The sequence below is a fragment of the Heptranchias perlo genome, chromosome 12 (assembly GCF_035084215.1).
Source record: "Heptranchias perlo isolate sHepPer1 chromosome 12, sHepPer1.hap1, whole genome shotgun sequence".
In the NCBI taxonomy this organism is placed as follows: domain Eukaryota; kingdom Metazoa; phylum Chordata; class Chondrichthyes; order Hexanchiformes; family Hexanchidae; genus Heptranchias; species Heptranchias perlo.
In genome coordinates, this window is record NC_090336.1 from 30,704,326 (window position 1) to 30,717,244 (window position 12,919).

The window sequence follows — 12,919 nt, forward strand, 5'->3', positions numbered from 1 at the left end:
AAGAGAATATGTTTCTAATTCTCACCTATACGAGATCATGGAGAGCGATTCTGTACATTTAATATTTTCATCTGACTCTGATACTGGTGTTTGGAATTATAAGAATTCAGAAAGTTCTTTCCTAAATTGAGAAATCTGGGTGAAAGGCCCAAGACCCATCTTTCTGAACACCATCAAGGTTGTAAGAGTAGGAGAGAAATGGTAAATCAAAAAGTGGTAGTTAGCTGATGTCAAGCCTGTATTTGCCCCTCAATTTTCTTGCCTTTTGTCTCAAAGGCACTGATTTGTGTTGGGATACAGTCCCAACAATAACAGTGAATGTGGACGGACTGTTTGACTCAGCAAGGCATGATAGCCAACCCCCAATCCTATTCTCACTTGACATTCATGCGCATACATTTTCCAGTGGGTCGCTGGGTAGGAACCCGGGATGATTTTGTTTTTCCCCAGGGGTACCAATGCCAATTGTAGTACTCTCAATTGTTGCCTTGTGCAGACCAGAGATTGAAGCTGGGACCTTCTGGTCTTCAGTACCACATCTTGTGGTATATTTACCCAAGACATCAGGGAAGCTGACATCAAGGATGTGAAGACAAAAATTGATTTCTAGATTGACTAGATATATAGAAAGACATGTGTTTACATAGCAAATATTATGACTCTCAGAAATGTCTTAAAAGCACTGCACGTACAATTAATTATTTTGAAGTGTTGATAAGCAAGCATGTGTGGCAACTGTTTTCATACAAACATCAATGAGATTTTAAAAAATCAATTAACCGGGATGATGATGGTGCCAGAATACTAGTGGAAAGGATAAATAGGGCGGTGCATAAGGCTTTAAACTAGCAAGATGGGGGGAGGGATCTGATAGCAATAACAAAAGCTTAAAGATAAAAGAAGCAGCAGATGAGTGTAAAGGTCAGACCAGGGTAAGGAATAAAGGCAACACAAATGGTCAAGGAACAAATACAGTAATAGAACAGAAGTATAAAAGGACTTTTAAAAATAAAGTAAAAGGAACTGCTATTAAAGATGAATTAAATGGCCTGTACAGCAATGTACAGTGTCCAAAATAAAATGGGGGAATTGGAGGCAATAACCGTAGTGAGGAACCAGATGTAGTAGGGATAACTGAAACATGGCTACATAAAGAATACGATGGGCAACTGAATATTGCAGGCTATTACAAAAAAAAATCAGAAAGGATAGGGAAGGAAGATGGGATGGGGGGGGCGGTGGGGGTGGAGTAACTGTACTAATTAGAGGTAACATAATGGCAGTAGAAAAAAGGGACATAACTAACAGAAGGATAGAAACAGAATCCACATGGATTGAGATAAATGATAAGGGACCGATCACACTAATAGGGGTATACTACAGACCACCTAATAGTGGAAAGGAGGTGGAGGAAGAAATATGTCAGCAAATATGTGAAATGAGTAAAGGGCATAGAATAATAATCATGGGAGATTTTAACTAACCCCAAATAAACTGGCAAGAGGAGGTAGGTAAAGGGGGTACAGGGAATGGAGTTTTTACAATGTGTGCAGGAGTCTTTTTTTACCCAGTATGTAAAAAGCCCAACAAGAGAGGAAGCACTGCTGGATCTAGTAATGGGAAATGAACCGGAACAGGTAACAGAAGTAAGTGTAGGGGAAACATCTAGGCAATAGCAATCACAACATAATAAGGTTTAAGATAAAGATTGCGAGACATAAGCAAGACAAAGACCAAAGTAATAAATTGGGGGAAAAGCTGATTTTCAGGATGAGAATGGAACTAGGGAAAATAAACTGGAAAAATGTACTGATAAACAAAGAAATAGAACAGCTGTGGGAAACATTTAAAATGGTGATCGATAGCGTCCAGGAGAAACATATCCCACTAAAAAAACAGGAACAAACTAGCCAGTAATGATACACCATGGATGAATAAAGAAATAAGGGCCAAATTTAAATTGATTAAAAAATCATACACTAAGTACGTAGACAACAAAAGAGAGGATGACAAAAGGTAATACGAAAAGGTTAGGAAAGAAGTTTTTAAAAAAAACAATTAGGAAGGCAAAGAGAAACTACGAAATTAAATTATCAAGGAATATAATATGAAATAGTAAAGTATTCTACAGACACACAAATAACAAACGAAAAATCAGGAGAGGGATAGGGTCACTAAGGGATACACATATTAAACTCACAGGTAATAACAGTGAAATGGCAGAAATATTAAATTACTTTTGCCTCAGTATTTACCTGGGAGACTAACAAGGTGGGCATGACATTAGAAGAAGAGATCAAAAACATATAAGGACATTTAAGATAGAAGCTGGGGGAGGGGGAGGGCAATTGATAAAACCCCTGGTCTGGATGGATTGCATCCATGCATATTAAAAGAAGTTCGGGACGAGGTAGCAGAGGCACTATATATATATATTTATATGTGTATGTATGTGGACAGCTAATATGATTGCTATATTTAAAAAGGGAGATAGAATCATTCCAGGGAACTATAGACCAATTAGCATAACTTCGGTGGTAGGAAAGATAATGGAATCCTTACTCGAAGATGTAATAGAAAAACATCTAGAAACCGAAAATATAATAAAGAATAGTCAGCACAGATTTCAAAAGGGAAGGTCGTGCTTGACCAACCTTACTGAATTCTTTGAAGAAGTAACAGAAAGGGTAGACAAGGGTAATGCAGTTGATGGAATATATTTGGATTTTCGAAAGTCTTGCGATAAGGTACCGCATAGTAGACTCATGACTAAGGTCAAGGGACAAGTAGTCGAATGGATAGCAAGCTAGCTGCAAAACAGGAAACAGAGTAGGGGTTAAAGGTAGTTTCACAGACTGGCAAAAGTTAGGAAGTGGTGTTCCACAAGGATCGATGCTGGGACCACTGTTGTTCACAATTTACATAAACAATTTGGACTTGGGAATCGGAAGTACAATTTCAAAATTTGCAGATGATACCAAATTGGGGGGTATAGTTAATACTGAGGAGGACTGCGACAAAATATAGGAATACGTTAATAAACTCGCAGAATGGGTGTGTAATTGGCAAATGAATTTCTATATGGAGAAGTGCGAGGTATTACATTTTGGTAGGAAGAATAAGGGGGCCACATGCTGCTTGGATAATAAGAGTCTAAATGGGGTAGAGGAGCAGAGGGATCTGGGAGTGCAGATGCACAAATCACTAAAAGTAGCGACGCAGATTAATAAGGCCATTTTAAAAAAAGAAGCAGACCAAGCACCAGCGATCATTTCTAGAGAGATAGAATTGAAAAGCAGAGAAGTTATGTTAAACTTGTATAGAACCTTGGTTAGACCACCCTTGGAGTACTGTGAACAGTTCTGGTCTCCATATTATAAAAAGGATATAGAGACACTGGAGAAGGTGCAAAAAAGATTTACTAGGATGATACCAGAACTGAGAGGTTATACCCATCAGGAATGATTGAGCAGGCTGGGGCTCTTTTCTCTAGAAAAGAGAAGACTGACGTGTAACCTGATGGAGGTCTTTAAGATTATGGAAGAATTTGATAGGGTGGACATGGAGATGTTTCCACTTGCGGGAGAGACCAGAACTTGGGGCCATAAATATAAGATAGTCACTGATAAGTCCAATAGGGAATTCAGGAGAAACTTGCTTACCCAGAGCGTGGTTAGAGATGTGGAACTCACTACCACAAGGAGTAGTTGAGATTTGAGGTGACTAGCATAGATGCATTTAAGGGGAAGCTAGACAAACACATGAGGGAGAAAGGAATAGTAGGATATGCTGATAGGGTTATTTAAAGTAGGGAGGGAGGAGGCTCGTGTGGAGCATAAACACTGGCGTGGATCTGTTGGGGGCCAAATGGCCTGTTTCTGTGCTGTACATTCTATGTAATCCATTTCAGCATGTTGGTTGAGGGAGCAATTTGCTATATTTCTTATAAAATGGAAACTCCGTCTCTGCATATTTCAGACATTTTATGTTGCATTCATGACTTGCTATTTACTTGTCTCTCTTTTATTCTCTCTTTTTCAGCCTTCCATCCACCCAGACCCTTCCTCATCGGACACCAAGTCAACCTCAGCCTTACCCAGAGAGTTACCAAACTCTGCCAAAGAATATCGGGCAACCTTCAGAAAGCTCCCCTCCTGCAAATCGTAACCTACCAAGTGACTACAAGTACGCCCAGGACCGTGTTATCCACTTTAAAATGTCAAATGAAGATCGCAAGGCCACTAAAGAGGGCACTGTATGGCAGCTGTATGAGTGGCAGCAGAGGCAGCAGTTTAAGCATGGCAGCCCAACTGCTCCACTCTATCCCTCACAGGCCACAGATTTTGACTCTGGATTACCAAAATCTGCTTTAGACATTCCTCGCTCGATCTCTGTCCCTCCATCGCCCTCAGAGCTCCCCCCACCAGGACCTCCAAAAGCCCTGTCACCCAGAAGACCCCACACTCCTGCAGATAGGGTCACTGTCAAGCCCTTGGAAGAAAGGCCATTCGAGATCTTGTTAACAGGGTCTCCGAGAAGAGCCCGTGGCCCTTTGACAAAGGTAAAATCTGTGGTTAACACTGTTTAGAAACAGACTAGGCTTTTTCCTATATATGCAGCAATCAGTAAGGTGATGTGTGCAATCATATGAACCAGTCTTGATCCCCTAGTCTATGCTGAGTCAGCTGGTCTCAGGTTGGTGTGGAGGTCTCCCTGGGTAGGGAGGGAAAATCAGATGGGTTCTAGCTCCTGATCATTGAACCCTGGTTGAAAGTGCCATTGTGAGATAAAGCTGTAATTGGCTGTGATGTTCTTCCTTCCCTACATCCTGGGGTCTGATAACTATCAAAAGCTTGAGTGGCAGCTGATTTATTTTCCCCTGCTCTTGCTCAGTGGTGCTGTGGTCAGTTGTGGAACCCCTCTCGCCATCCCAGCTGAAATCTACTAACTCACCACAGATCAGGGACCTTCCCGGTCTGTATGTACTCGTGCATAAAAATGGGTATTTGAGGAAGGTACTGGAAGGCTGGCGGACCTATGGAGCCATACCGTGCATGAGTTGATGTCCTCGAGAGGAGATGAGAAGAGGAAAATAGCAACTTCAGGAATAATTTAAAGGAGCACAGCCTTTAAATATTGGGTGACTTCATCTTTAAACCATGAAAAGCTGGAGCATTTTTAATGAATCATTTTAGAAGGGTAACAGTTGTCAGTAATTCATGGATTCCAGTGTAAAATCAGCAGTGTCTTCCTGCCACCTTATTTGGTATTTTTAAAATAACTTCTGCCTTTTTGCAGGTAGTGAACAGTCAACAATATTGTGACAGTATTTACTAAGCAGCTCTTCGCTCCAGATACACTCTACAGTTTACTCATAGGGCAGAGGCATTGACTTTACTGGCAAGGAAAATCACAATGTGTACAGTGGACGCCTAATACCGCCCATTTTTATGCCATTGTCCAAAGTTAAAATTACCCCATATATTTTAACAATGTTCCATGCTTATATATTTTCAAAGTCCTGATTCACTGACTCATCGCTGTTCTAAGCATTCGGAAAATAGAAGTCCATCGTAGCTTTGAGGCCAGATGGCTCAGCACAGGTGACATGGAGACACTCCCCACTTCAGCTCTCAGTTCAGCAGGTTGGGAGAGGCTGCAGAATGTGGAACTGAAGCAAGTACTGTGCACTCATCACCAGTGTTTTGGTGTCTGAAGTTACAGGCCAGGATTTTCCACCTCTGCACTCACCAGGCTGATTCTACTGCCCATTCACTTTAATGGAGGGATAGTGAGCCCATCGTTGAACTAATTTTTCTATTAATGTGCAATGAAACCATGTAAACTTGTTACTTACAGTGTTCTGTATTTTCTGGCAGAGTTCAGCACATGTTGACAGGCGCTCTATGCCTCCCATGGGTTACATGACGCACACTGTCAGCGCCCCTAGCTTGCATGGAAAGACAGTAAGTTCAATTTATGAAGCTATGTCTATTTTTACAATTGTATTACAAAATTGGGGAGAGGGAATTTAAATAATTGACCTCTGTACTTTACATCACCATCATTGGACTGCTCCCTAGACAGTTATTATTGGTAGAAACAGTAATACCCTGCAGTTCTCGCTATGATGATGTGAAATTGCAAATTATATTTCCCAATTATAGCTTCCAGTCAGGTGTATATGGTTTCACACTAATCAAAACTAAAATTTAGAAAATTCACTTGCATTTTTATTATGCCGCAGGGAATTAGATATTCACACTCTATTCAGTAGAGCAATTGTGTTATTTTCAGTGAGAGGATAAATTGAGATGTGGAGGACTAGATGTTTCTGCTGATATTTGGTGATGTTCCTAACCATTAAAAAATGTCAGATATTTTGTACTGGCATCGAGGAGGTCGTTTAGGACATTTATTTCAGTGACTCAGAATTGAGCAGTATTAATCACAATTGATGCAAATGAGTTTAGGAATGTATTGGAGACCTTGGTAATGACTCAAACATGCTTTGTGTGTAGGACTCGTTAATTAGCCACTCTGCTCTTCACATAGACCTAAATAATTGCTCCATATGTAGTGCTCACATATGCTTTTGGAAATTGACTACTGCTTTATATGTAAACTCAAACAATCGTCACTGTGCTGTTGAGTACTTTATTCTCATTCTAAGATACTGAGCAAAGAATCAAACTTCACAATGGAAAATGTATGTTTACTCAACAGGCAAAACAAAACAAATCTCTTACTATATTTTGTAAATCTTTAATATAAAATTGATGTAATGCATTATGACAGAATTGCAATAATGTATGTGTGTGCATATGCACATGTATATAATTAATTATTTTCATGCAGCGTTCCCTGTTGCAACTAACTTACAGTAATTCCCTGATTTCAAAATACTTAGAAACCCAAGTTTGGATGAAGCTGCCCACATTTATTTTTCTGGTGCGTTGTTCGCAAAACATATTCTTGCTAAATGTCAGTCTGGTAGACTGTGAACCGACTACCTCGTGGGGTTTAAACCAGTCAATAGCTCCATTTGTGCATGGGATACATGATGTATTTGTTACCTGCTGTGTTCGATTTTGTTGATCCTCAAAAAACCTGTGGCCAGATCAGCCAAATTCATTTGGAATTTGAGACTGGGACTGTTGTCCAAAATTTTGAAGTACGCAGTCCTTAGTGAACATCTGAGAAGATTTGAAATTTATGTTTAGTTTATTGTTCAGACAGGATGAAATATTTCAAGATAAATTAACAATGCTTAATGCTTTATAACCTGTGTTGCTAAAAAGAAAAAGAAAGTCATGTACATCCCTTCAATGGGGATTTCAGCATTTTTTTTTCTTTAATATCTTTTAGGTATAAATTTTAGCAAAGCTAATTACTTAACATTATTAACTCTTCTGGTTAGGTCTTGATTTGCTGTACAAATAAAATAATCCTTCATCTGTGTTGAAGTGTGATTGTCATGTGCTCATAGATAGGTAGGTATAGGGTGCCTCAGGGGTTGAGTGAATCTTCTAATTGCTAATACCTCCCTTTATGACCAACTATATTACCTGCAGCCAGAAGAACTAACTTTACTTCTCATTCGATTACGGAGACATCAATCCAAGCTGGCTAATGTTCGAAATCATACACTCACCCAGTTGCAACTAAACAAGCTGAGCCAATCCAACCATCAGGTCAGCTGCTGATTGGCTCACATATGTCACCTGATGTGGTTGTTTGTCCCAGAATGCTTCCTGAGGTTATTTGTCTTCTGCTTTGTGTGGCTGTACATTAATTTTATTTTAAAATGTTCACGTTTACAAACCAAATCCAGCTTCTTCTAACATTTATTCCCATTGAACATCAAGTTATGTCATTGCCCAGATGCCATCAATAGTATGTTTTAACGTTTATAAATTGTATTCTGTAGTTCCCACAAAATTTGCATCCTTAGTACACCTTTTCTAATGTTGTTGCAACAGAGTATTTGATTGTAAACTGCTTCATTACTAAATTTAGTTTAAAACACAATCTAGAATTCCTCGATGGCTTAATTGGTGAGAGCAAGGGAAAAATTAGGCAGGTTTCTGACTTGTGATCACTAGTCATTGATTGCTGCTGCAAGTGAGGAAAGGATCACTCTCTGCCAGCACATACTGTTGAGGTTTATGCATGAAAAATGTCCAATTAGGTGAGGTACCAGAGGGCAGCTAGTGTGCATGGCACCTTGCCCCAATAGGAGTTAGTGTCTTCAGAGAGCAGGGAGAAAATTGGAGTGGTTCGAGTGGGTAGAAGCAAAGAAAATTCAGATATTTGCCCTGCCTTTTCTGTAACCTGTTATCCAACATAAAATTCTCATGTCTGGACGTGAACCCAAATTATCCTGCAAGTGGAGGTAAATGACTATTTATACTCTGTTAAGGCTGTTAAATTGGTAATTGTAAAATTTGCCCATGAAGTAATCTAATTTTGCGCACCAATAGTTAAAACTTTTTTCTGTGAATTTATAAAAATGTATTGTACCTATTTGTAAAATTGTAACTATTTTAAATGCATTTCATTCTGCCAGGATGTTAGCCAAAGAAATGTGTTCTCCAATCAAATCTTCTGATTTTTGCATTCAATAACTGTTTGATCATCGTTTATCTCTTTTTTTTACTTTCTGTGTGGCAATGACATTTTAAACCTATTTTGCTCAAATATTCTGGGTTTTTTTTTAAAGGCGATTTCTTTAACTAATAAGTTAAAATAATACAACATGGTTAAACAGTCTGAGCTCCCGCCCAACCATCCAGCACTCACCCTGTGCATGTTACTATATGAACCTTTCGACTGTTATTTTGTCATGGAAGAACAGGTCAGAAACAGATACACTAATTTTTTTACAACACACCATTTTGTTTGTTCTCAAACTCTTGCTACAGAGGCTGTTGAAAGTGTGCATAGCATTGATATATTTGTGTACAAGCCTGCTTGTGAATAGCTGAAACCCAGAACTTTGTACTTTCAACAACTTAAAAGCTTTCTTCTTTAAAGATACATTTGGATTAAATTCAGTGACTCATAATACTGTAAATATGAAAACACTGATTGTGGCCAAGAAACCCGTACACAAGAAGCTGTTCTGTTCAAAGTTCTGGAGGTGCATTACGCAGTAGATTTTATTTTTCCCCTTGAAATGGTGCAAGCCACCCTGTAAAGGAGGGAGGTGGGGGGAGAAATTTGTGTGACACTGATTAAAATGATTCATTTTTATTTAAATTGTTCATTCTCTCATCTGCAACGTCAGGCTGACGACACATACATGCAACTGAAGAAGAACCTGGAGTACCTAGATCTAAAGGTGGGACTCGGCAATTATTGCCTCCCTCCTCTTCTGTCTCTGTTTCTCTGCCTCCCTATGTCCATCCTTACATCATTCCTGTGGTTTCCTCTGTTCCTCTCACGCTCTCTGTTTGGTTTCTCCCTCTTGCTGCCATTCAGTGAGTTAGCTAAAGCTCATTTGTCCAAGAATGTGTAGCTATTCAGCAAATGTTATCAATTTACCTACTTTGTTTTAATACAGTTTCAGAGATGAGCAATATAATCCTTAACACTGTTAAGTAATACAGGACTTCCAGTAAATATTGTGCTTGAGGCTCAGCTTCTAGTAACGCAGCACATTTACGAACTGAAAACAAGTTCTGTTTGCCCACAATTGCCAACTGAATCACAGTCATGTCATGATGACTGTCAAGTGGATGATAGCAAATGGGGATTCAATTTGAGTAAAATGTACTAGAAGATGCTCATGGAAGCTGGTAATCGTAATTTAATTGCTGTAACCATATATGAAATAATCTTTCATCTTGTCACAAAGCTGCTAAATTCTGGCAACTCGTGCTGACTTTTGCATTTGTTCCCAAGTTAATGAGCTGACTTTCAGACTTAATTGAAGTCTCATTTGTTTAAACTAAGAGTGTACCATTTTAATGTTGTCAGTTTTTTTTACTGCAGCAGCTGTGTTGGGAAAAACTATGGGATTATGAGAGACTATGAATTCATATCAGTTCAGGACACCGAGCACAATCTCTGTGAAACTGCTAACTGATCTAGACAGGCCCATGTGATATTCAGTTTAAATAGTTTATATAGTAAATGCTACACCAAATGACATTTAAAAAAAATACTATATTCAATGAAAAAAAAGTGTTTTGTTTTTGTTCTTGGTATGTAAGTTTATTCAGTAAGTACCACTGATTTATTTACTTTTTGCTTTATAAGGCTGATATTCTGAGTGCACATTCCTGGTGTGGTTCCTTGCCCACTTGGAGCCCATATCAGGAAATCGGCAACAGCCGCTTAGACAGAAAATCATGGGGTTCATGCCCGGGATATCCTGATAATTGCTCCACGCAGATGGGGCTCTTCGTCGGGAGCATGCATTCAGAAAATTGCCTTGTGTCTTTAAAGCACCACAATTTGAACATCCAAAAGTTTTACCAAAAAATGGACATTAGTGTAGCTGAGGATATCCATGACTGCCTTGTTATTCATTGTTAAACAGATAATTATTCTGGTTGACTGGTTAATGCAAGATTTCACGAATGATTCGGAGGCTGCTATCTCCCATCACATGTATTTAGCTCTTTGCTGCTTACCTGTTGTTGTATCTCTGACTACACAGTTCCACTGTGGGTGGTATTGTGGTCTAATTGCCAGCAACTTTCAGTGCTGTCGCAACAACAATATAATTACAGACTTATTGCCTTCACTCAGACTGGGAATAAAAAGAGCATTTCTGTAGTATGTAGTAGATTGCTTATCTGAGTAAAGGATATCATGTTAGTGTGTAAGAAGTTTTCATGCTGCCTGTATACTTGCTTTTTAAAGATTTGTTGTGTGACTGAATCATATTAGAGACCTGCTGTGATGTAACAAATGGTTCTTAGCAATGATACTTTAGAACAGGGTTTGTCCTGGGCTGTGCTGAGTTAGCTGATCTCAACCAAAGTAACGGGATGGGGTGGGGGGGATGCTGCAATTAGCTGTAGTGTCTCCAGTTTAGTGCAGGGGAAATCAGCCATGGTACCTGCTGATTGCTATACAGTGACTCCTGCTGGATGTGTGTGCACGTGCGCACCAGATAGAATTGGGCGTGGCTAATCTATCTAGATCAAATAACTTACTGATCTCACTTGAAGCTCTTGGCCATTTGGCAAGATATTAGAGAATGACTATCACACATGAAACAGCACTCCATAAGGAATCTATGCCTTCAGGATTAGAACATCGCATTGGTACCGCATTGTAGACTCATGACTAAGGTCAGAGTATGTGGAGTCAGGGGACAGCTAGCAGAATGGATAGCAAGCTGGCTACAAAACAGAAAAGAGAGAAGGTTAAGGGTAGCTATTCAGACTGGCAAAAGTTGGGAAGTGGTGTTTCACAGGGTTCGGTGCTGGGACCACTTTTTCATAATTTACATCAACAATATGGCCTCTGGAATCGGAAGTACAGTTTCAAAATTTGTGAGCAACACCAAATTGGGGGTGTAGTTAATGCAAAGGAAAAATGCATAAAATGCAAGAAGACATTAATAAACTTCGAGTGGGTGTGTAATTGGCCATTGAATTTCAATATAGATAAGTGTAAGGTATTGCATTTTGGTAGAAAGAATAAGGGGGCCACATACTGCTTGGATAATAAGAGTCCAAATGGGATAGAGGAGCAGAGGGATCTGGGAGTACAGATACATAAATCACAAAGTAGCATGCAGATTAACAAGGCCATAGAAAAGGCAAACCAAGCACTGGGGTTCATTTCTAGAGGGATAGAATTGAAAAGCAGAGAAGTTGTGTTAAACTTGTATAGAACCTTGGTTAGACTGCACTTGGCGTACTGTGCACAGTGCTGGTCTCTATTATAAAAAGATATAGAGGCATTGGAGAACGTGTAAACAAGATTCACAAGGATGACACCAGAACTGAGAGGATATACTTTTCAGGAAAGGCTGAACAGGCTGGGACTCTTTTCTCTAGAAAAGAGAAGGCTGAGGGGTGACCTGATCGAGGTCTTTAAGGTAATGAAAGAGTTTAATAGGGTAGATGTAGAGAAAATATTTCCACTTGTGGAAGAGTCCAAAACTAGAGGTCATAAATATAAGATAGTCACTAATAAATCCAACAGAGAATTCAGGAGAAACATCTTCACTCAGAGAGTGATAAGAATGTGGAACGCGCTACCACAAGAAATAGTTGACGCAAATAACACAGATGCATTTAAGGGGAAGCTAGATAAGCACACGAGGGAGAAAGGAATAGTGGGGGAGGAGGCTCGATGGAGCATAAATGCCGACATCGACCAGTTGGGCCGAATGGCCTGTTCATGTGCTGTAGACTCAATTTTAATATAGAGGAAAAAATGGGAGATTTTTTAAAAAAACCGGACTGGTCCAGGGTGTTGCCTATCATCTAATTGCAGGAAGTGGAAGAGTAAGTTGATCTCTGACACAATTGAGTCTTGTTCCTGCTGAAATGTGCTTACTTGTGCTGTTTTCTTCTACTTGTACTTTGCTACAGTTTCAGTTTCTGGATATGCTGGTACTTGCTGTCAGTGCTTTTAGATACACTTTGATAAATTGTTCGGGGTTTCAACATCTCTTGTTCCTGTTCCGGTGCCAATTTTTGCGCTGTGCGTTCTCTAAATGTTGTGATGTCTTTAAATTATGGTTTTTTTGTGTAATATTGTGGGCACTGTCATTCTGATTTGTGTGGTTAATGCTTTTTATGAATACAAGATAGTTTCAGATTAAGCGTATGAATTGCTGAAAATTTTAAATAGATGACACTTCTATTTTAATGTTAGTTATCTGGGAAATGAAAATCTGTCTGTGAAAGTGAAATAACACTGAATACTTCTGGAAACATGGGGTGGGGGG

At 39.3% G+C, this 12,919-nt stretch overlaps 1 protein-coding gene across 12 annotated transcripts in view; it reads left to right on the forward strand.

The window, feature by feature from the left end:
* The window catches only part of plekha7b (pleckstrin homology domain containing, family A member 7b), a 426,620-nt gene that overhangs the window by 353,851 nt on the left and 59,850 nt on the right, over window positions 1-12,919 (forward strand). For 11 of the 12 annotated variants that reach the window (XM_067993877.1, XM_067993880.1, XM_067993878.1 and 8 more), the window contains 3 exons: window positions 4,042-4,561; window positions 5,880-5,966; window positions 9,290-9,343. In XM_067993877.1, the coding sequence (XP_067849978.1) occupies window positions 4,042-4,561; window positions 5,880-5,966; window positions 9,290-9,343 (661 nt within the window). The remainder of the gene's footprint in view (window positions 1-4,041; window positions 4,562-5,879; window positions 5,967-9,289; window positions 9,344-12,919) is intronic. The other variant, XM_067993879.1, reaches the window with a different exon arrangement.